Source organism: Triticum urartu, chromosome 6A (genome assembly GCF_056163025.1).
Source record: "Triticum urartu cultivar PI428250 chromosome 6A, HENAU_Tu73, whole genome shotgun sequence".
NCBI classification, from domain to species: Eukaryota; Viridiplantae; Streptophyta; class Magnoliopsida; order Poales; family Poaceae; genus Triticum; species Triticum urartu.
Window position 1 is genome coordinate 76,042,185 of NC_141878.1, and position 23,195 is coordinate 76,065,379.

The following is a 23,195-nucleotide window of genomic DNA, read 5'->3' on the forward strand; positions in this document are numbered from 1 at the left end:
ATTCACATACCAGATTCCGGACGTCCCAGGCTCCGGAAAGAGACAACGCTCGCAAGATGTGTCATATGGTTCCACGACTGCCCCCGAGCGAATATAATCTGTTCCATAAGTTCCTCCAGATGGCATCTTAATTCGCTGACGTGATGTAAACCATAAGTAATTAAGTAGTGTGAGGAGTACAATGAGAAACCATACAAATCATAGTGTGAGGAAGAAACGAGGCATCTTCTCTCGGAAGATCCTCCAGTCACCGGAACCATATAATTTAATCTGATCTCAGCCAAAATGCTAGTAATAAACAACACTATTTATAGCAGACATCCACGAGTACGTAACCTCCGCCCCGGCTCAAGGTCACACTCACGCACAGGCACGCTCGCGGCTTTGCCCCGATCGATGGCCAAGGTCGCGCCATTTCTCCTCCACCATGCGACGCCACTGCCCAACCTCAAGCTCCATGCTCCTCCGAGAAGCACCTCACTTCATGCCAGGCACTCCACGCCCGGCCTCGCACGGTGCGCCGTGACGGCTCCGACGAGCACCACCGCCACCACCACCGTGTTGCAGGACGAGGAGCCCTTCAGCCTCGACCGGTACATGGCGTCCAAGGCGGTGACCGTGAACGAGGCGCTCGACCGGGCCCTGCCGCCCGGGCACCCCGAGCGGCTCCTCGAGTCCATGCGCTACTCGCTCCTCGCGGGCGGCAAGCGGGTGCGCCCCATGCTCGCGCTCGCCGCGTGCGAGCTGGTGGGCGGCGACGAGGCCGCCGCCGAGCCCGTGGCCTGCGCCGTCGAGATGGTCCACGCCATGTCGCTCGTCCACGACGACCTCCCCTGCATGGACGACGACGACCTCCGGCGCGGCCGCCCCACTAACCACGTCGCCTTCGGCGTCAGCACCGCGCTGCTCGCCGGAGACGCGCTCCTGGCGCTCGCGTTCGAGCACCTCGCCCGGGGCTGCGCGGACCGCGGCGTGCCGGCCGACCGCGCGCTCCGCGCCGTGGCGGAGCTCGCGGGCGCCGTGGGCGCGGGCGGGCTTGCGGCGGGCCAGGTCGTGGACCTCGCCAGCGAGGGCGCCGACGTCGGCCTCGCCACCCTGGAGTACATCCACGTGCACAAGACGGCGCGGCTCCTGGAGGCCGCGGCGGTGTGCGGCGCCATCGTCGCCGGAGGAGACGACGAGGAGGTCGAGGGCATCCGGCGGTACGCGCGTTACGTCGGGCTGCTGTTCCAGGTGGTGGACGACGTGCTGGACGTGACGCGCACGTCCGAGCAGCTGGGGAAGACGGCGGGGAAGGACCTGGCGACCGACAAGGCCACGTACCCGAAGCTGATGGGCGTGGACGGGGCGCGCGCGTACGCAGCCGAGCTTGTGGCGAGCGCCGAGGCAGAGCTAGACCGCTTCGACGCTGCTCGTACAGAGCCTCTGCGTCACCTCGCGCGCTTCATTGCGTACCGGCAGCACTGATTAATCAGTGCAAGATTATCACAATGGGTCTCTCTAGGTCACATCTAGATATGAGATATTATCTGACATCTAACTCCCTCTCACATCTAACTCCCTCATCCTTGATTTTTTTTAAAAGTCTTCCATAAATTTATTTTGTCCCTAAGGGTGAGGGAGTTAGATGTGAAATAATATCTCACATCTAGATGTGAAATAGCAAAGCCCTATCACAATTTGATTGTAAAAACAAATCCTTGTGCCACTGTTCAGTTTTTTTTTAACACAGCACTATCAAAGTCGGTCACATGCAAGAGTATACACTTACCCCTATAAATGCATGCACTCACACCCTATCCCTACGAGGGCATCTCCAACAGTTTGTATGTTAGAGCAACTCCAACGGGCCGACCCAAACGGACGGCATATTTGTCCGCTTTTTATCCGTTTGGGTCGGCCGTCCGCCCGATGTCCGCCCAGTTTTGCATTTGAGTCGGCTGTGCGTCCAACGCGCCGACCCATTTCATGTCCGCATTTAACTTTTAAATAAAAAAGGCCCGCGGCCGATCATGCCAGCGGCAATGTCTCATGCCGGCACCATGCCAACGCCGACATACAATGCCGACTTTGGAAAATATCACCACAGTTCATGTTGGCGCACTCGCCAGCCGGCCGGCGCACATGCCAGCACAGAAAAAAAAAGGTGGGACTTGAGTTCGATCACACCATCGCGGCTCCCGTGGTCATGCTGGCACACCTGCCGGCATACAAAAAAGATGGCACTCGCCGCCATAGATCACGCGTCGTCGAACTTGAGCATGTCGGCCTGCATCTTCTCAAACCACGGCCTCTTCCTTGGCGACACGGTGTTGAGATCCACCTTCATGATCTCCACCCCGGTCATTATGCTCGCGAGAGCCACTTCTTTCGCCTTGGTCTTGGCGTTGGCGACCCCGATCTCTAGCATCTTGGCTTGCTGCTCCGCCTCTAGCTCGAACATCTTGGCTTGCTTCTCGCGTCCAGCTCAAGCCTCCTTCTTTGGATCTTCATGAAAACTTCCATTTGCTCCGCCTTGAAACGTCGGTGCTCCTTCTCCCTTGAGTCCTTCTTATTCATCATGCCGTCCACGCTTGCGATCAAGGCGTTGGTGGCCGCATCTCGCTTGTCCTCCTTCTTGGAGTTGGTCTTCCCCCGCGGGCGTGCCGGCTCGCCCTCCCCAACATCCTCCACGGCTTTCTTCCCCCCACGCGACTTGAGTGCGGCATATTGCGCCTTGAACTTCTCCTCGTCCTTGATGACCCGATAGCAATGGGAAAAGTTGAAGCACTTGCCATTGTGTTGAACCTTGAATGCCTCCAAAGCTTGAAATGCGTACAAAATGTTTCCATGCAAGCATATTGGCAAGTGATATGCAAATGAACACGCAAAGGATGAACTTGATGACACAAAAGAGGGCGGCTTGCTAGCATACCATGTCTTGCATGCCGATGCCGCTAACAGGGCGGGCCTTGACGCTCTCAAGAGTGGCGCAAAACTTGTTGCATTCTTGTTGGATCACCCTCCACCGCTTGGAAATGAAGACCCACCCACACGTGCTCACAAATTGGTAAGGTGGAAACTTCTTGCGCTCATGAAACTCTTGGTGGACACGAATCCAACAGGTTGAATGCTTTTGTTCGGCGCCCATCTTGGGGTCTTGTTCAATGTCTCGCCAACACTCGCAAAGAAGCTTGTCCTCGGCCGCCGTGTATGCCTTCGTGCGCTTGCTCTTGCGCTTCGGCTTAGGACCGACGGCTTGGTTGGCGAGCTCGTCCTCGAAAAAAAGGCTCCACTTCGATGTCGCACTCGTCCTCTTCCTCTAGCCCGTAGTCGTCCGGGAACTCGTGGTCAAGGGGGAAGCCGTCCAGGTCGATGCCGACCTGATCACGCATGAAGGCCGCCTGATCGGGATCATAGCTAGCGGCCGGCGTGAATGCCCCGCGGCCATCCTGGCTTTGTGTCTCGTCGGTATTGTAGCCAGCGGTCGGCACACCGCCCTCGAAGATGAGGTTCTGCATGTAGTCCTCGTCGACGGACAGCATTTCCTCGAACAGGTTGCGGGCGTCTGGGAGTACGTCGGCCGGCGTCTGCCGCGCGCGTTTCCTCGCGACTCCGGATGATGAGCCACCGGCCACCAGGGTGGCGTTGAGGTCGATGGGTGCAGGCGCGAGCGTGGAAGGCGCGACCACGCTCACGTCGGGCGAGCACTCCCCGGAGAGGCGGGAGGCCTGCGGATAGACGTGGAAGCCGGGGATCGGGTTGCAAGTCAACGCCCGGGGCAAGTCGGGCAGGACCATCCAATGAAACGCCGACGAGCCGGTGCTGGCCCCGGCGACGGCGGCTTGGACGAGGCCATGCTGGCTAGGGTTTAATCCTAGCATGTAGAGCGCCTCCCTCGTTGCCGCCACGATGCGGACGTTGGTCACCTCCTGCTGCGCGGCGGCCACGGTGGCGGCCTGTGCGGCGGCCTCATCCCTCGCGTCCACGGCGTGCCTTCGGCCCTTCCTCTTGGCCAACTCCCTTGCCCGCTGTTCGGGCGTCAGCGCCTTCTTTGGCTTAGTCGCGGCAGCGGTCTTGCGCGGGGCACGAGGCTTTCCTTCCCGGAGGGGGCGGCGGCGCCGGATGAGGCGAGGGAGGCGAGGCCGGCGGCGGCTTCGAGGTCTATGGCGTCCTCCATGGCGGGGTGTGGGGCGGGAGCGCGCGCGGACGGGAATGTTTTTGGGAAAAATAGGGGGAAATGGCGGTGGCTGCCACCGAACAGCGGGCCTGGGGAGAGGAGTAGGCGCGCGCGTCCGTCTCGTGTCCGCGCCGACGCAAATCGGGCTCAAAATTAGGCTGGGAATGGGTCGCCATGCAGACACCAAGCGGACACACGTCCGTTTGGCTCGGCGCATTGGGCGCCTTTTCTGTCTGCGTCGACCCAAACGGACGGCGGTGGACGAAATGGGTCGCCCCATTGGAGTTGCTCTTAGCTTGTTGGTAAAATATGTCATGTAATCAACCAACATCTTAACATACAACAACTCCAATGGGTTGTATCTAATTTGCCCAATAAGATGTGAGATAATAAATAAGGTGTTCTTTCATTCTACATTGGAGCTTATGCAAGGGGTGTTGGTTCATGTACATACAACCTTCCTTTCTTCCCTCATTTATTGTATAACACATCATCAAAAATCCTATATGCCAAAATCTACCAACAACTATCTTACAACCATTGGAGATGCCCTGAGTACTTCTGAAAGACTAAGTCGACACTTCATCTTGAGATTGACGAAGTTGTCACAAACGTCTTCATAATCGACGAATGTCTTCTCCCACTGTACGCACATCACCAGAAGGACTAAAAAAAATCTAAAAACATACGAACATCATTGTCGTGTCTGGAATGTGAAGTATGCCATTACGGGCCTGTTCGGAGTCTCTCCCGCTCCGTAACTCCACTCCCGGAGCAACTGGAGCCATAGTTTAAATTTACGGAGCGGGGAAATATGTATTCTGCGGATCTTTAAATCTGGCGGAGCTGGAGGCTTCCCGAACAATCCTTAAGTTTGACCAAATCTTTAACTCGGTAAGGGCCTGTTTGAATCGATGCCCCGAGATGCCCTGCCAAAAAAGTTGGCGTTGACCTGCCAAGCGCGAGCGTTTGAATGGCCACCAAATAATTGGCGCGCCCAGTCCTTCGCTAGCTCAATTTCACGCCAATGTTTTAGCTAGGTGCAGGCGGCGAAAATCGGTCGCCAATTAATTGGCACGCCCGTGGTTGGCAGAGCCAACACATGCATAATCGAAACAGCCTCTAAGCTCTCTAGGATTAGAGTCCCAAGGGTTGATTGAGGGCGTACGCTTCCTTGACAAAGAAGTCAGGTTTCCTTTGTCACCCGCCGGCTTCGTCGCCAGGCTGTCTCGTTTGGGCCATGACGACGCGATGGATTTTGGCCTTTACTGGCGGGAGGGCTCCATCTTTAGATGTTTTTTTAAGTTTTATTAGGATGTGCGGCGGCTCCCTAAGATGAATAAGGTTCTTTCTTCCTAGTTCCCGTTTCAGTGATGCGTCTAGCATCATCTGTGTGCATGTGGAGGTGTGTCTCTGACGGATCTATTCTTGGTGAATTTGCTCGGATCTGGTCGTAGTTCGTCTACATTTGTGTCTCCAGGTTGGATTTTTTCGATCTACGTTACTCTTCAATGGCGATGGTTACTGTTATGTTGCACTGGTTTTATGGAGGCTTAGCACGACGACTTTTGATTGTCTACTACAACAAATTTTACCCGGCTCCAACATGGAAGGGGCGATGACAGCGGCACGCCTTCGGCTCGCTTCAATGATTGTAGTCGTCATTAGGTTGTCTATGAATTTGGATATAATGTTTCTCGTGTTCGTTGTAGTATCATGATTGAAGAGGAATAAATTGGAAGCTTTTCAATAAAAAAAATGATTTTTTTTCGTCAATGTACATGATTTTGATCTGGACATGGGTGACTGTTGGGCCCATTTGGCCGGAGGCTTAGGGAGTGTAGATGGTTTAGAGCATCTACAACCGGACTTGACAAGTTCGGTCCCTCAAACGCCCACAGACGCGCCCGCGGGCATTGACCGTACACTCCTCAAAAAATACAGTCCACATCCGAAAACGTCAATTACCAAATCTCAAATCCATACAAACTCATGCAACTACGTCGACGCACACGCATCATCCGACTAGTCCATCACACTACACTAAACATGCCATCGGACTACCAAAATTTGGCATGTTTGGCTATGGTGGAGTTCATTCATGGCTGTCCTTGCCCTTCCCGACGCCCTTGCCGTCCTTCTCGCGAAAGTACCGGTCGAAGACGCAGTACAGATCGAGCTAGATCTGCCCATCGCCGGAGTTGTTCTCCTTCGGTGGCAGTCCGGCCATGCCACGGACCGCCTGATTTTGCTCATGGACGAGGGCGCGTGTGTTCCTTCGCTGTCGTTTCTTCACAATGCGGGTGTGGATGGCTTCTTCATCTGCGGCCGCCCGCACCGCCACCGCCATTTCTGCCGCGAGACGTGCCTCGACGGCCCTTATCCTCTCCTTCCCACGGCGGGCCGCCCGTTCTCGGGGAGACTCATACTCTGCCCGACCGGTGATGGGGAAGGAGAGGTGTTCCGGCCGGGACCACGAGGATCCAGCAACAGAGGACCTAAGCGCCCGGTGATTCGACGCTATGGCGTCGCGGCGGACGGATCCATCTGTCGATCAGGCACTGTCCTCCTGGGAGCGGCAGAGTGCAATGCGGATTGCCATTGCCTCATCCAACCCACAACGGGATGACACCCTAATCGACGGATCCGGACTGGTCAGAGTCCGATCCACTGCCGGCCATGGTGGAGAAGGTCGCAGACCGCTGGAGGTGAGCTCGGGTGACGGAGAGGAGTGGAGTGAAGTGACTAGGGTTTGATCCGACGAGAGGATAAGGACGAATATAAGTTGATCGGATGGGCCAGTATGGGCTAGGTCCGACGTGGCGGGCGTGCCTGGACGCCTCATATTCGTTTCATATTTGAACTGAATATGAGAAATACCGGTCAGTCCGAACGTTTGAGGGTCATTTGAGGAGCCCGATGTCATTCGAGGAGGGTCGTTTGCTGCTTCCATCACACACGCGACTCATTGTGTCTCGACTGTGCTTCTATGTAGCGGTGGCCTCTGGGTGGTTCCATGGGGCTTCTAGCTGGCCGGCTGCACACTACTACTGTGGTTTATAAGTCTTCTATGTAATTTATAATAAAATTTGATCAAAAATTTAACTGACAAAATGTTAGTGCATGTCAACAAAAATTATATCGTTGGATTGGTATTTAAACATAATCTTTAATGATATAATTTTTTATAACATGCATGAATATTTTGTTAATTAAATTCATGATCAAAATTTAGCACAAATTATAATAAAGACCAATAAACCAAAACGGAGGTAGTAGTTTTCTTCGCCTCGGAGGGTGCTTTCGTTCTATGCAAATGCAACCCACGCTTCGTCCGCTTTATTCCTTGCCTGTCTGCCGCTGTAATCGAAAGCTCAACAGGTGATTAAGCAGCAACATGTGTCAATCCCGAAAGTGTTGCTTTGCACCCGAGCTCACATAGCTCGGTGAACAATAAAATCCGAAAAAAATATTAAAAACATTTAAAAAAAATCTAATTTTTTATTACACAAAACATTAATGTTTTTCAACATTCATGAAAATTTTTGCTATGAAATCACATTAGTGTAGGTGTGGGCAAAAAAACAAAATTGATGCTTCAAAAAGACTGCTATTTGGGGTAACGATTTGTTTTTTCTTTTACCCACACCTACACGAATGTGATTTCGTAGCGAAGATTTGCACATACGTTAAAAACATCAAAGTTTTTTGCAAAAAAAAAAATCCAGATTGTCTAGAATCTATTTAACATTTTTTTTAGATTTTACTGTTCATCCAAGCTCATGTGAGCTCGGGTGCAGAACAGCTGTGCCGTCTTCCTCTCTACTACTCTCCAATTCGTTGGTTCTTCCCTCGATTCTTTCCGCCAATCTGCCCATTGAACTATTTGCTCTCTTTCTTATGATTTTGATTATTTTCTAATCTCCTATGCTCAGTTAACTGGCAAACTGTGGAGTGGCGATCTGCAAGCATGAATATACTAAAACATTAAGGTCCCTAGGATTGGAGGCCTCACAATCAATTAAGGTCTTCAATTATGATTTGGTCACCTAATTTTAATCGGATCAATAATTTCTCAAAACTCTCTTATTTAATATTTTATACAATACATCATGCTTTTTAATTTTTAAATCTTCATAATTAATTAAGGCTACAATTTAGAATTGGATCACCCGATTTTGACTGGGTCAACAATATCTCAAGGTGCTCTCCTATTTAATTATTTTAATTCTCTATGTTCTCTAATTTAAAGTTTTTCATTCGATTGAGGTATTCAATTTTGAATTTGATTTACGATTTTGATCGGGTCAGCGATTTTTCAAATCAATTAGCAGCAACCGGCCTATGAAAACATATCAACCCCTCGCAGACTCCCATCATCTAGAGAAAAAAAACGCCACCATGATAGCACGAATACAGTACATGCAACTACTGATGAAAAAATATCCCCACATAAATATGGATTGATTAGCGAATAGCACAGAATCACTCCGTGAAAGGCCCACCAAATAACCGCATTATAAATAAACATAAAACACACTCCATCATCTCCCCCACTGGTCAAACTAAATATTCCATCAGTGTCAAACTATAAGGGTTATTAGTTTTTTGGAAAGTCAAATTTTTTAACTTTGACCACAGTATTAAATGAAAAAAAATGAAAATTCATTTCATGATGAAGCTAATTTCTTTATAAATTTGATCAAACTTAAATAGGTTAGACTTTTCAAAAGAGTAATACATCATATACTTTGAAATGGAGTGAGCAAAGAAATTTAAGAATCACAACAAATTCTCTTTTTTTGAGCATCAGTACATACACAAGCGCTCATATACACACGCATACACTCATCCCTATGAACATGCACACGCACACCCTACCCCTATGAGCACCTCCGAGAGACTGAGCCGACATATCATCTTGAGATTTACGAAGTCACCGTAGGCGCCTCGTCGTCGACGGGAACGTCTCCTCCCATTGAAAGCGCATCGCCGGAAATCCTAAAATAAATCCAGGAATAATGCGAGCACCAGGATTTAAACACTAGTGGGTTGGGGATACCACTTCCACCTAACCAACTCAACCACAGGTTGATTCGCAGAATCACAACAAATTCAACGACGCGGCAAAGCACGCCCAACCCTTCTACTATGTATCTAAAGACCAAGTCCTCCTACAGAAGACGAAAATAGCCAATAAAAGACATGGCAAGTAATAATATAAACCACAAGTCACATCAGAAGTTCTAATTGCAATAGCAGCATCTCGCCCATCAGCTCTGATCACTTGAAACAACAAAATGGCCCTGATCAGATTCTGATTGTGAACGTACATACTGGAGCATTTGCACATATACAAATGTTGGACTAGCCGGAGCTAACGCAATGCTGTAAAATGGTATTCATGTTCATAAAACGTAGTAGATCATGGTAAAACGGACGTCAACACCGTACTACAAAGTACAAAAGATCTTATCGACTATTAGGAGACTCTGAGAAAGCGTGTCTTCGCCAAGGTTAAAGATTTAACTGTTCAACCTGGCTACTCAACTATTTATGAGCCAATTGTGTGCAGTGGTAATTCTGCAAGCCACTTCATCATACCAATATAAGAGCATGATTTATTTTTCCTTAGTATATAATCGATTCTTTTAATAAACAAAAAAAATGTTTTTCTATCTATATCTCATCCATGCCAAACAAACAAAAAAAACCTACCATTCAAGCAGCATATGTTTGATGTAACAGGATGATGTCAATATAACATGACTGCCCTAAGTCAGACGGCATCTGTAATTAACGAAGATTTTACAGGTTCCTGCTGCGGCTGCTGTGCTACTTGTTGTGGATAGTTTGGGTAGCCAGCATATGTCCCATACCCATACATGTTTGGGTCCTGAGGTTGAGTAGCATATCCATAAGCCCCGTAGCCTTGTCCGTAGCGATAGTAGCCAGCATTAGCAGTAGCACCACCCCAGTGGTTGAAGTCCTGTTGAGACTAAAAATATATAGCTTCAATTGGTTGGAGGGGTAATGAAAGCAAGTGCAATATGTGAGAGATGAAATCACCTGAACTTGTTTGTTTGAAGGGCTTCGACCCCATGAAAGCCTCACGTTCTGCCCTCCAATCATGGTACCTTGCAGCATTAGCAGGGCTTCCTCTGCAGAGGATCTGAATTTTACAGTAACAGACTGCTTAGAATTTAGATGAATATACTGATTGGTACCAGAAAACTAGGGTAAAAATAGTGAACCTGCTAGCATATTGAACAAAACCACATCTTTTGCCAACAGGTATCTTAACATGGACCACATCACCATATGGAGTGAAAACTTGTTTCAACACATCCTCAGTAGCTTTGGGGTCAAGGCCACCAACAAATATCTGCATTCACCAAAGATAGATGATCTATCAAACATAACCAGTCACTAGGCTAGTTGCTTGCATTCAAGGAAATAGAACAAAGAACGCACAGTGGAATTGCTAGGATCATTGTCAGTCTGAACCCCCTGAGAACTTGGTACTGTAAATAATAAAGACAAATAAAGATATATTGTCAGGCTTGAGGGATATTGAACTGAAAAACAAATATATGAATATGTATGACATGCAGGTTATAAATTTTTCAATTGACTTGAATAGGAATGCTTGGTAAATGCAATTGCTCATACAAATGCCATGTCATGCTTCACACATTCTACCTAGCAATAACTAGGTCAAATATATACTGCAGTATCAAGCATAATGAATTACAACTTGTTCATTAAACAATATGTAGAGACAAAAAGGGCAAATCAGGCGTATCAAATATCATTGTGCATCAAATCTCAGAAACTACACCGAACATCAGAACAAAATAACACTGCAAGATTGCAATGACGAAAGTGTAGTTCTTGTAGATAGTGTATCATTCTTCAGTCCTTGGACAAGTACTCAATGGCCAAAAGAACTAATAATGAGAAGACGAATAACAAACTTTAACATATTAAATTTCAGAGTTTGTTTTTGAAAATTACTCAGGCCAACTATGCAAGTAAATAATTAATCATATGTTAAAACGCCTGCTGATCAATGCAATCAATGGAACTTGCAGGACCCCAGACAATTGCAAACCTAGCTTGCAGCAGCCTCCAAAAAAGATGCCGATAGATAGACCCACCTTTTCAACAAAAATTGCCATACGAACAGTTATTATGGCAATCAGGCTAATATGGTGACTCTACTAGAGTTGCTATAAAACCAATACATGCCCAAAAAATGAAGTTGTTTATAAAGCTACTCAAGTCATTATTAGTGCTCAAAATATCTCAACAAACTTTGAAACTCAAATCCAGAAAGACAATAAGACAGCTGAGTGTTTGCAACATTATGCCACAGAAATAAGCTGATTAGCAAATAAACAAACACCAGAACTCAACAACTAGCTGTGACGCCAAATCTCAATTTGACAAAGCTAACTAATACAGTTGCAAGGAAATAGAATCACAAGGTGCAAATAATCGGTTAACAAACTAAACAACCACGCAGAGGATGTGTGACATATAAAGATGTCACAGATCCAAACATTTCATTATGAGTAGTATAGAGAAATGTCACGACTCCACAAATTACGTTATGTGTGCATGTGCTTTTATCATATATGATTTCTTGGATAAACTTAGCACAAAGAGCCTCCGGGTACAAAAGGTTCTGACCATTCCTAAGAAATCTGTACAACTAAACCCATGTTTGGAAGGCTTTTTTGGCATTAATCTAAAACTTGATTGGCAAGGACACTGATATTTAAGCATAGCATCCAACACAACAAATTTAAAAATAGTAGGGAGAAAAAGGTAAGGACTACTCACACCCATAACTGTTTTACAAGACATTACACTATACACGTTCTGCCACAGATCCTACGACCGATGAAGGTTGTGAAGTTCAAGAGACAGCTTTAATTAAAGATTCAGGAAGAAATAAAACGAGTACGTGGAAGGAACGAAACTGGAAAGGAAGTACTGGATACCAAAAGAACCAGGTTCAAATTTAGGACATAAACGATTAACACTGACCTAACAGAGACCACGCATTACACAAGATATGTAATGCTGTTCATGTCAGTCGTAGAGAGCCTGTTGATATCCTGCTTCGACACAATGGGAGTTTATGAGTATACTTCAGAATCCTAATGTATTATTAAATTATCCGAATTCACGAAGGAACTGTTGTGGATCTACGAACTTATTGCTCAAGCCAAGCTTCGACACATTTTCAACTAGTAATAAAGGAAACTGAACCACAGAAGGCTAATACAATAAGTAACTGCAAGAACAACTAAGGACAAAATGAGCACATAAAATCAATTACAAGTCAACTGCAAATGTACTAATCTTTAAAACACTGCTAAAACAAATTAAATTTAGCCGACAAGGATTTAGTTCTTACCTTTCTCTTGAACTCCAGCTGCTTTTTGCTTATTTGCAGCTGGTCCGATACGCATGGGCCTTGAAGAACAGAGCATCCCATTCATTTCAGTCATTGCACGAGTTTGCTCTGTGGGATCACCAAATTTCACAAAGCCATAGCCCTTTGGGTGCATTGTCAGTTTATCCGTTACAACTTTTGCACCCTTAACAGAGGGATACCGTACCCTAAATGTCTCTTGCAATACGTAGTCTGTGACATCAGCAGCCAAATCACCAACAAATATTGTGTAATCAGCGCCATCATCATGCTTTTCACCAGCAGTCGCCCAGTTCAATCTGTATGCCATCTCAACATTTGGCATCATTGCCCCGTTGAATGTCTGAAGAACTCTTTCAGCGCCAGCACGGCTTGTGAATTCAATGAAGCCATAACCTTGAAGTTGTCCAGTCTGCTTGTCACGAATCAGCTTCACAGATTGCACCTACAAATTAAAGAGGACAATACGAAAGATCAATATACTGTGTGTAAACGATAGACACAAACTGATAGTATAATTTCTAGAACACATGATGATAAATAATCACAAATCAATATACTGAGTTGCTTTTCAGAAAGTATAAACAGTTAGCTGAAGAATATTAGTGGTTTGGAGCGGGCCAGACACACACAAACGTGTTTTACGTCAATCACGGATACGTATTCGTGTTTGCATCAAGCGTCGCCCAAGGGCCCACGAAAAACCACTGGCAAAATCCACATCGACATATTGAACCAATTATACAGCGGATTCTGAGGAGATGGCACCGGAGAGCGAGAGGCACATATATACCTCGCCGGTGCTCGCGAAGCAATTGTAGACGTAGTTCTCGTCCATCCAGTACTGCAGGTCCCCTAACCAGAGTGTCCTGACCTCGTTGGGCCCAGCGGGCGCCTGCGTCGGGGCAGCCGGCCGGCCGTAGTACGCGGCCTGCTGGGGCGGCAGCGGCTGGCCCCACATCTGCGGGGGCGGCGGCGCGTAGAGGTGGTGAGGCGGCATGGGCGGTGGGATGGCGCCCCACTGCGGCGGGGCGACGCCGGGCTGCGGCTGGGGCATCATGGCGGCTGGTACGATGAACCCTAGCACGGAGAGGGAGCAGGAAGAGATTGGGATGTGTGCGCGTGAGGGCCAACGCGAGATATTATGGGGTTGTTCGGATACGGTGATTGGTTTTTGTGAAGTTCTGTTTTGTTACGGTAACAGATCCAAGGATAACGAAAGATTGGTTTTTGCAAAACGAAAAACTGAGTTGCCAATTTTCTCCACTACTATTAAACAATCCAACAAGAATTTCACTAAGCGCACCCCACAAAACGTACCCAGACCCATTACCATCGCATGATTAGACCTACTAATCTCAATCCAACGGATAGCCTTTATCTCATATGTCTCTGGTGTGCACCTAACAATTAAGGTTGACTGACCATCCTCCACCGCTCCACCGTATCATACAGACTCCACGCGACCAAAATCCCTACAATCACGCACCACGCAGGCCATGCAAAAAAACGTATCATATATTCCATAAAAAAGGAACAGATCCCCAAGCTTATCCCCTCGCCGCACGGAAGCATCGTCGACTTCCGGGACGATGACCTTGATGCCCGGCAACGGCATCGGCTTCCTGGTCGGCGCCCTCACCGCCCTGCACCAAGCCATCAAGTGTGCAGCTGTTCCTCCATCACCACTCACGGCGGACATGCCGTCGGCTCCCTGCACCTCCTTCGACATCCTCTAAAACATCAGGCAAGATTTTAATACGTAGTATTAGATATCTCTTCTTCTTGTTCTCCTAATTAGCACGGACAATAATGGCTACATGGTGCGCTTCATGCCTCTATCCAAATCAATGTTCAAATAGACTATGTTCTGAATAGAATGAGCAGATTCTAGATTTTTAAGTGCACAGATTTCAGTTTATACCTACCCATGAAAAAAGCACCCCCAGCTAAAAATACTCCCCTAGATTTGTTCATGTCCATTTATTTCATACCTCACTTGGAACTTTAGACATATCAATTGATCTTGGCCAAAGAGAAACTTTGAGAGAACAGTGGACACATATTCTTTTCAGTTCTATGAAATAGCAGTCCGTCTAATATATCAGCAATTAGGAACTTTTGCTGATTGATCCCAGGGCGAGATTCAGTACTGTAACTGTTATACTTGGGTAACTATACCATAAATAGCTTATTTTCGATCTAGAAAAATATTTCCAGTCTATATACTAATGACATATAGGCAGCAATTGTCTAGCATATAATAAAGCACATCCTATGCTGAACATGAACAATAATATACCATGATGGTTTTAATGATATACAACCTATGCTGAGCATGAACAAGGCAGAAAATAATAAAGGATTATCTCCAAAGTAATTACGGATTGTTTCCAATGATTTTGAATTTCAAGTAATAAAGGATATAAGGTTACAATTCATCACCTGAAAAAACAATCATAGTAATGTCTTCTCCAACTGACCACACCCTTTAGCAATTGATGAAAGTGGATATATCATCGAGAGCCTTGCAAGCAGATTTATCTACAACAGGAAACACATAATGAGGACATATCAGATATTCCCAATCACCATCTGAAATTTTTAATGTTTACTGCCCCTTCAAACGTCAGCTTATCTACCAAATTTCTGTACATCTGATTGATAAGTTTTAAGTATAGGAACGACATATCCAGCTATAATTACAGTAGGGAGCGGCACTAACTAAACCTCTTGACACGCTAATTCAAAATTCAAGTATATTTATGCATGCCCCAACGATCTGATTGTATTAATGGCCATACGTGATTAATCGCACTCTACTTAAGGAACAACTTCCACTAACTGTATCATGCAAACTAACTGCGAGTTGGCAAGCGGGGACCTTCAATCTTGGACCTTCCCGGCCCCATTGGCCGCCAAGCCCGGCTCCTAGAGTGGACGTCAGGACCGACGCATGAGACACAACTCGATGCCCTCACCGCCGGGCGGCGGCAGCGGCGAAGGCAGCGCCGTGCAGAACACGCCATGGCCCCCGAGCAGATATTGTTCTTAGTCTCGCCTTCTCATCCTGAGGAAATATGCCACTTGTATTTCCATGACGTTATTATTAGAACACACAGGGAACTTTCCTAGCTTCAGTCTAGACATGATTTGTTGAACATGAACAAAATAAGAGTCACACATCTAAGATTTAAATCAACTGCTATTGCTATCTCAGTATGAGAAAAGAAAATCCTCTCAGGGATTGGAATTAGCGGAGTAGGATTCTCACAAAATTAGTGGGTAATTCCTGGCAGAAGGGTATGGTTCTTAGGCAAATAAAATATAGAACAAAACGCCCCATAATTTTTCCATGATCTGTGCTCCACGAACAGGGTTCCATGTGAAACTCAACTGATAGATTCTACCAGTGAAACATCAGCGACAGAAAAGGGATTACCTATGAATTTTAACATTCAAGCAGTGTCTATTCCTATCCCATCACATATCATATATCAATCATACTGGTGTATGGTGACAAATTTGCAACGAGATGTGCTATTCGCTTCAGCTTTCCGTGAACAATGACTGTCCGGGCTCATGTCCCCTAGAAATTAGTTTACTGCCTAATGCTCACCCGAACTCCTTGTGCTTGGGGGGCACCGTGAAGAGGACGTTGGCGGTCGTCTTCCAATCAGCACCGCTGGACAAGTCGAACTCCTGCACTTTCTGGTACGCCTCCATCCGCACCTTTGTCGTCCGTGGGGGCGATGGGGGACCTCCCTCGCATCAGGAGAGAAGGGGCCGGCTTCTCCAGTGAGCATGCCGAGCTCTAGCGCCTCCTCGAGCACTTCGGCGACCAGACTCGAAGAGAGAGCAGGGGCGTGCCTCCGCGTCCGCCTCTGACGGCGCCTACCATTGGATTGCTCGCGCAAGCATGCCGAGCTCGAGGGCCTCCTCGGCTACTTCCGCGACCCGATTCAACATGAAGAGGAGGAAGAGCAGGGGCTGCGGACCTCGCGCCGGCAGTGGGGATGAAGGGGAGTGGCGGGGAGAGTCGGCGATGGAGAGAGGGAGCTGGCGACCATGGCAGGATGGGGAATGGGGGAGAATTGTGAGGGTGTAGTAGTATTGTGAGGGAGCTGACTACCATGGTAGGTGGGGAAGTGACCATAGAAATCTGAGGGGGCGGTGGGGAGTAGTATTAGAGCAACTCGAACGCAGAGGTACCGGTTTCGTCTGCGGTCCGTTTGGATTTGGCGCGGACAAAAGTGAAGGCTCAACGCGTCGATCGATTCGCAAAATGCATTCATTTTGCGTTTGTGTCGACCAATTTGTGGTCCAAATTTGCAGCAGAAATCCATCGGCATAGACGCAAAGCGGACACCTCACGCGCCTTCTCGATGTCCGCCGCGTCCCCACCTGGCGGCCGTCCAACTACCACGGTTAGCTTAATTCATTACAGCCGTCCAACTTAGGCCCACGTGTCAGCAACGATGGTCGACCTTTTTTAGTCCGAGCGTGCGGCGGGGCCGTCCTCATCCGCTCCAGAAGCCCCTCCCCCTGTCTCCATCTCGCCACACTCTGCTCCTCCATTGGCGGCAACCCTAGCCACCCCTGTCCCCCACCCCCCCCACCCCCGCAAGGATGGGTTTCTTCTCTGGCAAAGGCAAGGGCAAAGACCCCGCCACCCCTTCCCTCGCCTCCACCTCCGACGGCGTCTTCCCGTCGGCCGAGGCAGCGCGTGAGCGTCCCAGTGCACCAGGCGGAGGCCATGGCGCTGTCCGCAGTCGGCGACTGCGTGGTGCCGCCGCTGGCCTCGTCGTCTCCAGCCAAGGCCGTGGCACTGTCCGCAGTCGGCGACTGCGTAGTACCGCTGCTGGCCCCGCCGTCTCCAGCCAAGGCTGAGCCGAAGCCAATCCCCATCAAGGTCTACTCCTGGATCGGAGTGGTGCGCGAGTGGGTCAGCGCGTCGGCGATCTGGCAGGGGGCGACAGAGGCGCATGAGGCGGCCTACCTCGAGCAATGGCGCCAGCGGCGGCTGGCCGAGGAGCGCCGCGAGGGTGAGCCTCGAGTAGCTGGAGCGCGATGCCAAGGAGGAGGGGCATCGTGCCCAGCCCGCGGCAGCACAGTCCCCAGTGGACGACATCGCCAGAGCCTGGAACACGGCGTTCCCTTGGGCCGACCCAGTGCCGATGCTGATCGACCTCATTGGCCTCGACATCGACGAAGAGGACTCCTAGGGCACTGATCTTTTTTCCCTTGTTCTCAAGTAATGATCCATCTTGGTCTGCAGGAGGTTCCAGCTAGGCACGTGCTGAAGTGTTGGACAATGGATGCACGGGATATACTACCACAGAGTTTCTGCGTTACCAAAAGGACCAAGGTCCTCTCAAGTACTCTTCGCGGTGACATAACAATCTGCATCTACTTTGCCTTGATATTATTATTAGACTCGGTGACAACAATGTGGATTCGCATATACTCCTGCGATGGAGCAACTAAGAAATGTGAATTCATTGCCGGAGCCGGTGGCTGTTGTACGCGATGGCATGGGTTTATCTGACAGAGAGGTGGCAGGTGATTCTGCAGGTTCAGCTATAGCACAGAAGCAGCATTTTGGTCCAACAAAACAGGTGCAAAGTGTCTCGCAATGTTCAGATAGCTTTGGCGCGCCATCAAAGAAGAGACCAGCGGGGCGCCTTACGACAAGCCGCGACAAAGCACCATACGAACAACCAGCTAAGAGGAGTAGGTTCTGTTCGATCTGCCCGGCCCAGGGGCACAAGAGCACAACATGTCCGCGGCGGGGGGATCTTCCGAAGGCGCCAAGGAAGTCACCTCGCTGCTCCAGGTGCAGCCGGACAGGCCATAGAAGGAACATCTACACCAACACGCCCAAGGCTGATTTCTATGGTTGATTTTATTTGTTTTCTATGCTTGAAACATGACAATTTCATGTAACCGTGCTTATGTGGATGTCAGACTGCTAATGAGTACTCCACATATTAGTGAATCTCTATATCTGTAGAACCATTTGTTGTCGGAGAACTGCTTGAAGGCGATGTGTGTTTGGTGTGAAAATCACTTGTTTGATCCTTTTCGCTCAAGCTGTGTTTCTTTGATTGGTGTACCATTTAGGATGAGCGGTCTCCACCTGATGTTGATCTTCACCTGAACCTCGCCGCAGTCTGGGCACATGATGAGCGGCAGGTGCTATTGCCTTTCCCTAGAATGAACTGAGGATAATGATAAAGCCATGTCGATTTTGTTTGAGCTGGGTGCGGCAACGATGGAGAGCCAACTCCTATAAGTAGCCCATGAGACCAAGGCAACGGCATGATCCTCAACGTTTAACCCAAACAGCTCCCTGCCGGTCTGCCAAGCGCACATATTGACGGAGTCAAACCCGTGCCATGCAGGTCGTGACCGCGACATGCAGCTGTGCTGCACTCATGTGTCTGCTAGAGTATGTGAGCTCGCATGGTTTATTTAATAGCAAAAACGGGGCTATGCAGCCGACTCTCCTATAAATATAGTAAAAATACGGTAGTGTCATACTCGCGTGGCACCGATCACAACGAGCACCGACGGGGCTGATTCCGGCCTGCAGGGTGCTCGGCCACCAAAGGCCATTTTTGTTATATAACTATCTATAAAAGTTGATAAACAAATTTATTGAAAATATTTATATAACTAGCTACCATTTTATTAGACTTGGAACTGAATCATGATAACATAAGAAACCGTGAGATGCAAGATGACGGAAACAACATAGATTCCACAAATTGTATGATTCTGGGTGGACTCCCTAAGAATCTCAAAACATTCAGCACGCCATCAGAAGTTAATTAAGCTCTTCTCACAACTATTTCTTCTTTCATCACCTGCCAATCCAACAAATGATGATTTAATAAATGAACTTTGCTTGTGAATCGGTATGGTTGATGATCTCCCTTTACTGGAGTATAAGCTACATTTTTCAGTTCATTTTGTATTCTAATAAATTATTCTCTTATGTCATTATAATTGACAGAATTCTGTTTTCTTAAATGGCTCGGTAAAAAACTCTTTAAAAGAGAATTAAGATTTAAAATATATGTTTATTGCAGATTATAATACGTGCATTGCACGTGCATGCTTACTAGTTTAACAAAACATGAGCTTTATTTATTGGAAAATAAGGTTACATCGTCAATAAAAAAATACAATATCATTCTGTCAGCGAGCAAGACGCACGCCAAGAAACAGTTCTAATCGATACACGGCCTAAGAGGCTAAGAGGCAGCGCTAGGCCAGAATGGGCCTAACTGGAGAAGGATAGGAGCGTAGGCGGCCGGCAAACGGCTAGTTTGTAATGCATGTGTGCGTGTGACGTGTGAGAATGGCTTCCTTCTCTTTCGATTCCCCTCCTTGTAATCGAATTCTGCCATGAAGTAGTGAAATTCGAGATTGAGACCTCACAATTTGGCATCAGAGCCGTTTCCCCACCCTGGATTTTTCCAGTCGACCACCACACTCGGTTCGCCGACCGCCGCCGCGCTGAAGCCATGGAAAAAATCTTACTGGAGACCAAGGTGATCTACGAGCTTCTGCGCACTGATTTCGACGTCGCCTTCTCCAAGAGCTCGGCAGAGCGCAACGACGAGATGATCACGGCCCTCGCCAAGCTCGACAACAAGCTGGACCAACTCTCCGGCCGCCTCGACGACGTCAAGCTCGCCATCGGAGTTGACCTCGACGAGCTCCGCGATGAGATTGGGGCGGATCGTGTCAAGGCGTCACCCCCGATTGCACCGTCGTCTCCTCTAGGCCCGCCTATTTCCACCAAGGGTGCGTCCTCGAGCTGTAGCGACCTAACCCAAAATTGGTCAAGTCTCTGTGTATCTATACCATCACAAGATCATGCTGGCACATACAGGACATTGATGAAAATGTCAAAGTTCAATCACACCTGATTTATTACATCAAATCTCATATCAAGTCTTTATTACAATAGAATAAATTCGGTCGAAGGTCAACTCAGAAGAAAAAACCACTGCTGAAGCGTAGACGATAAGCGAGCCCATCCAACTCCAAAGGGCAATCACCGAGCGTAGATCGTAGCCTCACTCTTGGTCGGAAAACTCCTCTGCAAACATGAGACATTGCAGTCGTGTAGGTCAGCATTTTGAATATGTCGACAAGTCAAAGAGAGAAAAGACAATATAATAATAATAATAATGCTATCACTCTATGCAATTTTGGTTGTGGGGCTCTATGTTTAAGTTTTATGCGAAAAGCAATTTTTTTCCTACATCAAAAGGATTTGCTTGCAATTACTACAAAATATTGGTTATTGTTGAGATGGTTCCGTCAACCAGTGTCTCCTACCCAAAATCATTATAACCCATGAATTTATTATATTTGGTGTTGAGAGTTCCGAATAAATCCAATTCCATAGGCTCAGATGTCCGTGACCGAGGACACGGCTAATCGATTAGATTTCCACTCTGAAGAGTCTTGTGCACTTTACCCGCAAGAATCGTTTCCTCCTTCATGTCCTCACACTGCAGGGTATTTAAAGACGGGGCGAACGAAACAGGGTCTTTCATAGAGATCCTCTGGGCCACTGTCGGTGCCCATACAGTTCTTCTACATCTGCTGGCACCGTTCGTCCAGAGTCACGCTTAGGGTCGACCAAGCCAGAGCCCATAATGGCTTGCGGCAACACATGTAAGCTTTCGGTCAAGGTATATCCATATGTCTCTTCGTAGTTGGGTGAAGCTTTCCGCAAGATGTCATGGCGCTTCTCCATGCATCCCAGGGCCAACCACTGGATACTTCAGGGTGCCCGTCCATCCGTCCTCCACCCAGTAGTGAATTGGAGTCTGTCTTGAGCATCTTGAAGTCTTGGGGTTGTCATCATCTTGACTCTCACATCTTCCATGTGTATCACTCAACCAACCCCGTCTACAAGGCATAGCAAAATAACTACAATGTCATGGGCAATGGTGTCATGCGGATTTTGGGTTCATTCTACCACATGATACTACTCAAGAACTTGGTTCAATTACACCTACTTGCATGCATGGTGGGGAGGATATCAACTAATGCAATAAAACATAGGTAATAAAAATAATCACTAAAAAAATTATTCCCAGCTCAAGTCATTGCAAATTTAGTGACTTGAACAAATTTCGTATAAATCCAAATTCAAATTTTCAAACATGGTCAAATTTGATATCTACATAAACTTTAAGAAATTTCCAATCTAGAGCAAAAAGAATCAAATTAAAATATTAAATAACCTAGGAGATATTAATTTTATAAGATTGAAACTTTTGTATTTTTAAAAACAGAAACAAAAATAACTAAAAAAAAACAGATCGGTCACTAGATACATGTCGGGCTGCTATTGGTCCAGGGAATTATGCGATCCGTAGCTAAACAATGCTTAGTCATGAACTAACGAAACTACGTGCGTTCGATTAATAAAAGGAAAACCGGAGAACCGGTTCGACCTAAACTATAATAAACTGTATACTAAACCAATCTAATAAAATAAAACCAAACTGTTGACGATCTAACCTAGGTCATCGGATGAAGATCCAATGGACGGGAGCGGGCGTGGGCTTACATAGGTGTTCGGCGATGGCAGGCAACTCGGGCGTCGGTTGCGCGGTTTCTCTGGCGGCCGGCGGCGGTGACGGGCGAGTGCGGTGGCGCGAAGGGGTTCTCAGGGTGGAGTTGGTGGAGTTCGTAGGCGTCTATGGTGAGCGGGGCGTGCTCGTCAAGCTCCTGTGCCCGCACGCTCCAGCAAGAGCACGGGATCTTCGACGCGTTGATGTGGAGCAAAGAAGAGGACGCGACCATGTCAAAACAACATAATGCATCGAGAGAAGTCGGAGGGCAGAAGGAAAGGCCTCAGGAGGACCTACCGACGTCGAAAACAATGTCGATGGATGGAGGCGGCGATGAGATTGGAACGGAGGTGGCGATCGGGGTGGTGAGTCTTTGGACATGAGGTTTAGGGGGTTCGGTCGAGGGAAGCAAGGGGTATATATAGGACATATATACTTGGGAAAGAGGGCGACGGGGAATCGCGATCCCGCGAGGATCGAAGCGACAACGCGCTCCGCACGCGCTCTGGTGCTCGTGCCATGGGCGAGGGGAAGATGACGAGGTGGGCCTTCCTGTCGATGGGCGTGGGGAGGGGGCGCTGGGTCGGGCGGCCGACCCGTAGCGGTTTCGAGCGTTGGCGGGCAGGCCGACTCGGCTGGCTGGCGGGGCCGGCTGGCACTAGAAGTGTTTTTTTAAATTTTGACAGAGAGAAAATAAAATAAATAGAGAAAAATAAAAATAATTTTATATAGGACATATATATATATATCAAAATGAACAGAAAAAATAACCCTAAATGATGAACTATTTTTCAGAGGCAGAAAACAAACTTAAAAACATTTTTTCATAATTCCAAATAAAATCAAATTTGAATTCAAATACTTTTGGCATTGTTTTATTCTGACTTTTTGGAGTGTCATGTTATCCCCTCTCATACTTTTGATCAAAGTATTTGGCAAGAATTTTGAAAATAATTTCAAATGCCAATTGAAGTGAATTCAAAAT

The 23,195-nt window shown here is 47.7% G+C and overlaps 2 protein-coding genes and 1 pseudogene across 6 annotated transcripts; 2 read left to right on the forward strand and 1 right to left on the reverse strand.

The window, feature by feature from the left end:
- The first annotated feature begins 326 nt into the window (after positions 1 to 326).
- Positions 327 to 1,752, forward strand: LOC125515889 (geranylgeranyl pyrophosphate synthase 7, chloroplastic-like). The gene has a single exon (XM_048681381.2). The coding sequence runs from the start codon at positions 397 to 399 to the stop codon at positions 1,465 to 1,467; it is 1,071 nt and encodes a 356-aa protein (XP_048537338.1). The 5' UTR covers positions 327 to 396; the 3' UTR covers positions 1,468 to 1,752.
- An 8,008-nt stretch (positions 1,753 to 9,760) lies between these two features.
- Positions 9,761 to 16,724, reverse strand: LOC125512258 (RNA-binding protein L). Of its 5 annotated transcripts, none has more exons than XM_087526672.1 (8): positions 16,225 to 16,724; positions 15,051 to 15,149; positions 13,399 to 14,340; positions 12,588 to 13,050; positions 10,634 to 10,683; positions 10,414 to 10,544; positions 10,229 to 10,331; positions 9,761 to 10,157 (listed from the first exon to the last, which is right to left on the reverse strand). In XM_087526672.1, the coding sequence occupies exons 3-8, from the start codon at positions 13,663 to 13,665 to the stop codon at positions 9,939 to 9,941; spliced, it is 1,233 nt and encodes a 410-aa protein (XP_087382798.1). In that variant the 5' UTR covers positions 13,666 to 14,340; positions 15,051 to 15,149; positions 16,225 to 16,724; the 3' UTR covers positions 9,761 to 9,938. The 5 variants fall into 5 exon arrangements, with proteins under 5 accessions (XP_087382798.1, XP_087382800.1, XP_087382799.1 ...); XM_087526674.1 differs by having other exon boundaries at positions 15,051 to 15,675; XM_087526673.1 differs by having other exon boundaries at positions 15,051 to 15,691.
- Positions 16,725 to 17,015: 291 nt separating this feature from the next.
- Positions 17,016 to 18,623, forward strand: LOC147964040 (uncharacterized; annotated as a pseudogene).
- The last annotated feature ends 4,572 nt before the right edge of the window (positions 18,624 to 23,195 follow it).

What these genes read in the sequence shown, in the direction of transcription:
- LOC125515889 (XM_048681381.2), top strand. Translation starts at nt 397, where the DNA reads ATGGCCAAGGTCGCGCCATTTCTCCTCCACCATGCGACGCCACTGCCC.
- LOC125512258 (XM_087526672.1), bottom strand. Translation starts at nt 13,665, where the DNA reads ATGATGCCCCAGCCGCAGCCCGGCGTCGCCCCGCCGCAGTGGGGCGCC. An exon ending in TTTGTTCAATATGCTAGCAG is followed by an intron (nt 10,332 to 10,413) that starts GTTCACTATTTT and finishes TGTAAAATTCAG; the next exon opens with ATCCTCTGCAGAGGAAGCCC. An exon ending in CTTCAAACAAACAAGTTCAG is followed by an intron (nt 10,158 to 10,228) that starts GTGATTTCATCT and finishes ATATATTTTTAG; the next exon opens with TCTCAACAGGACTTCAACCA.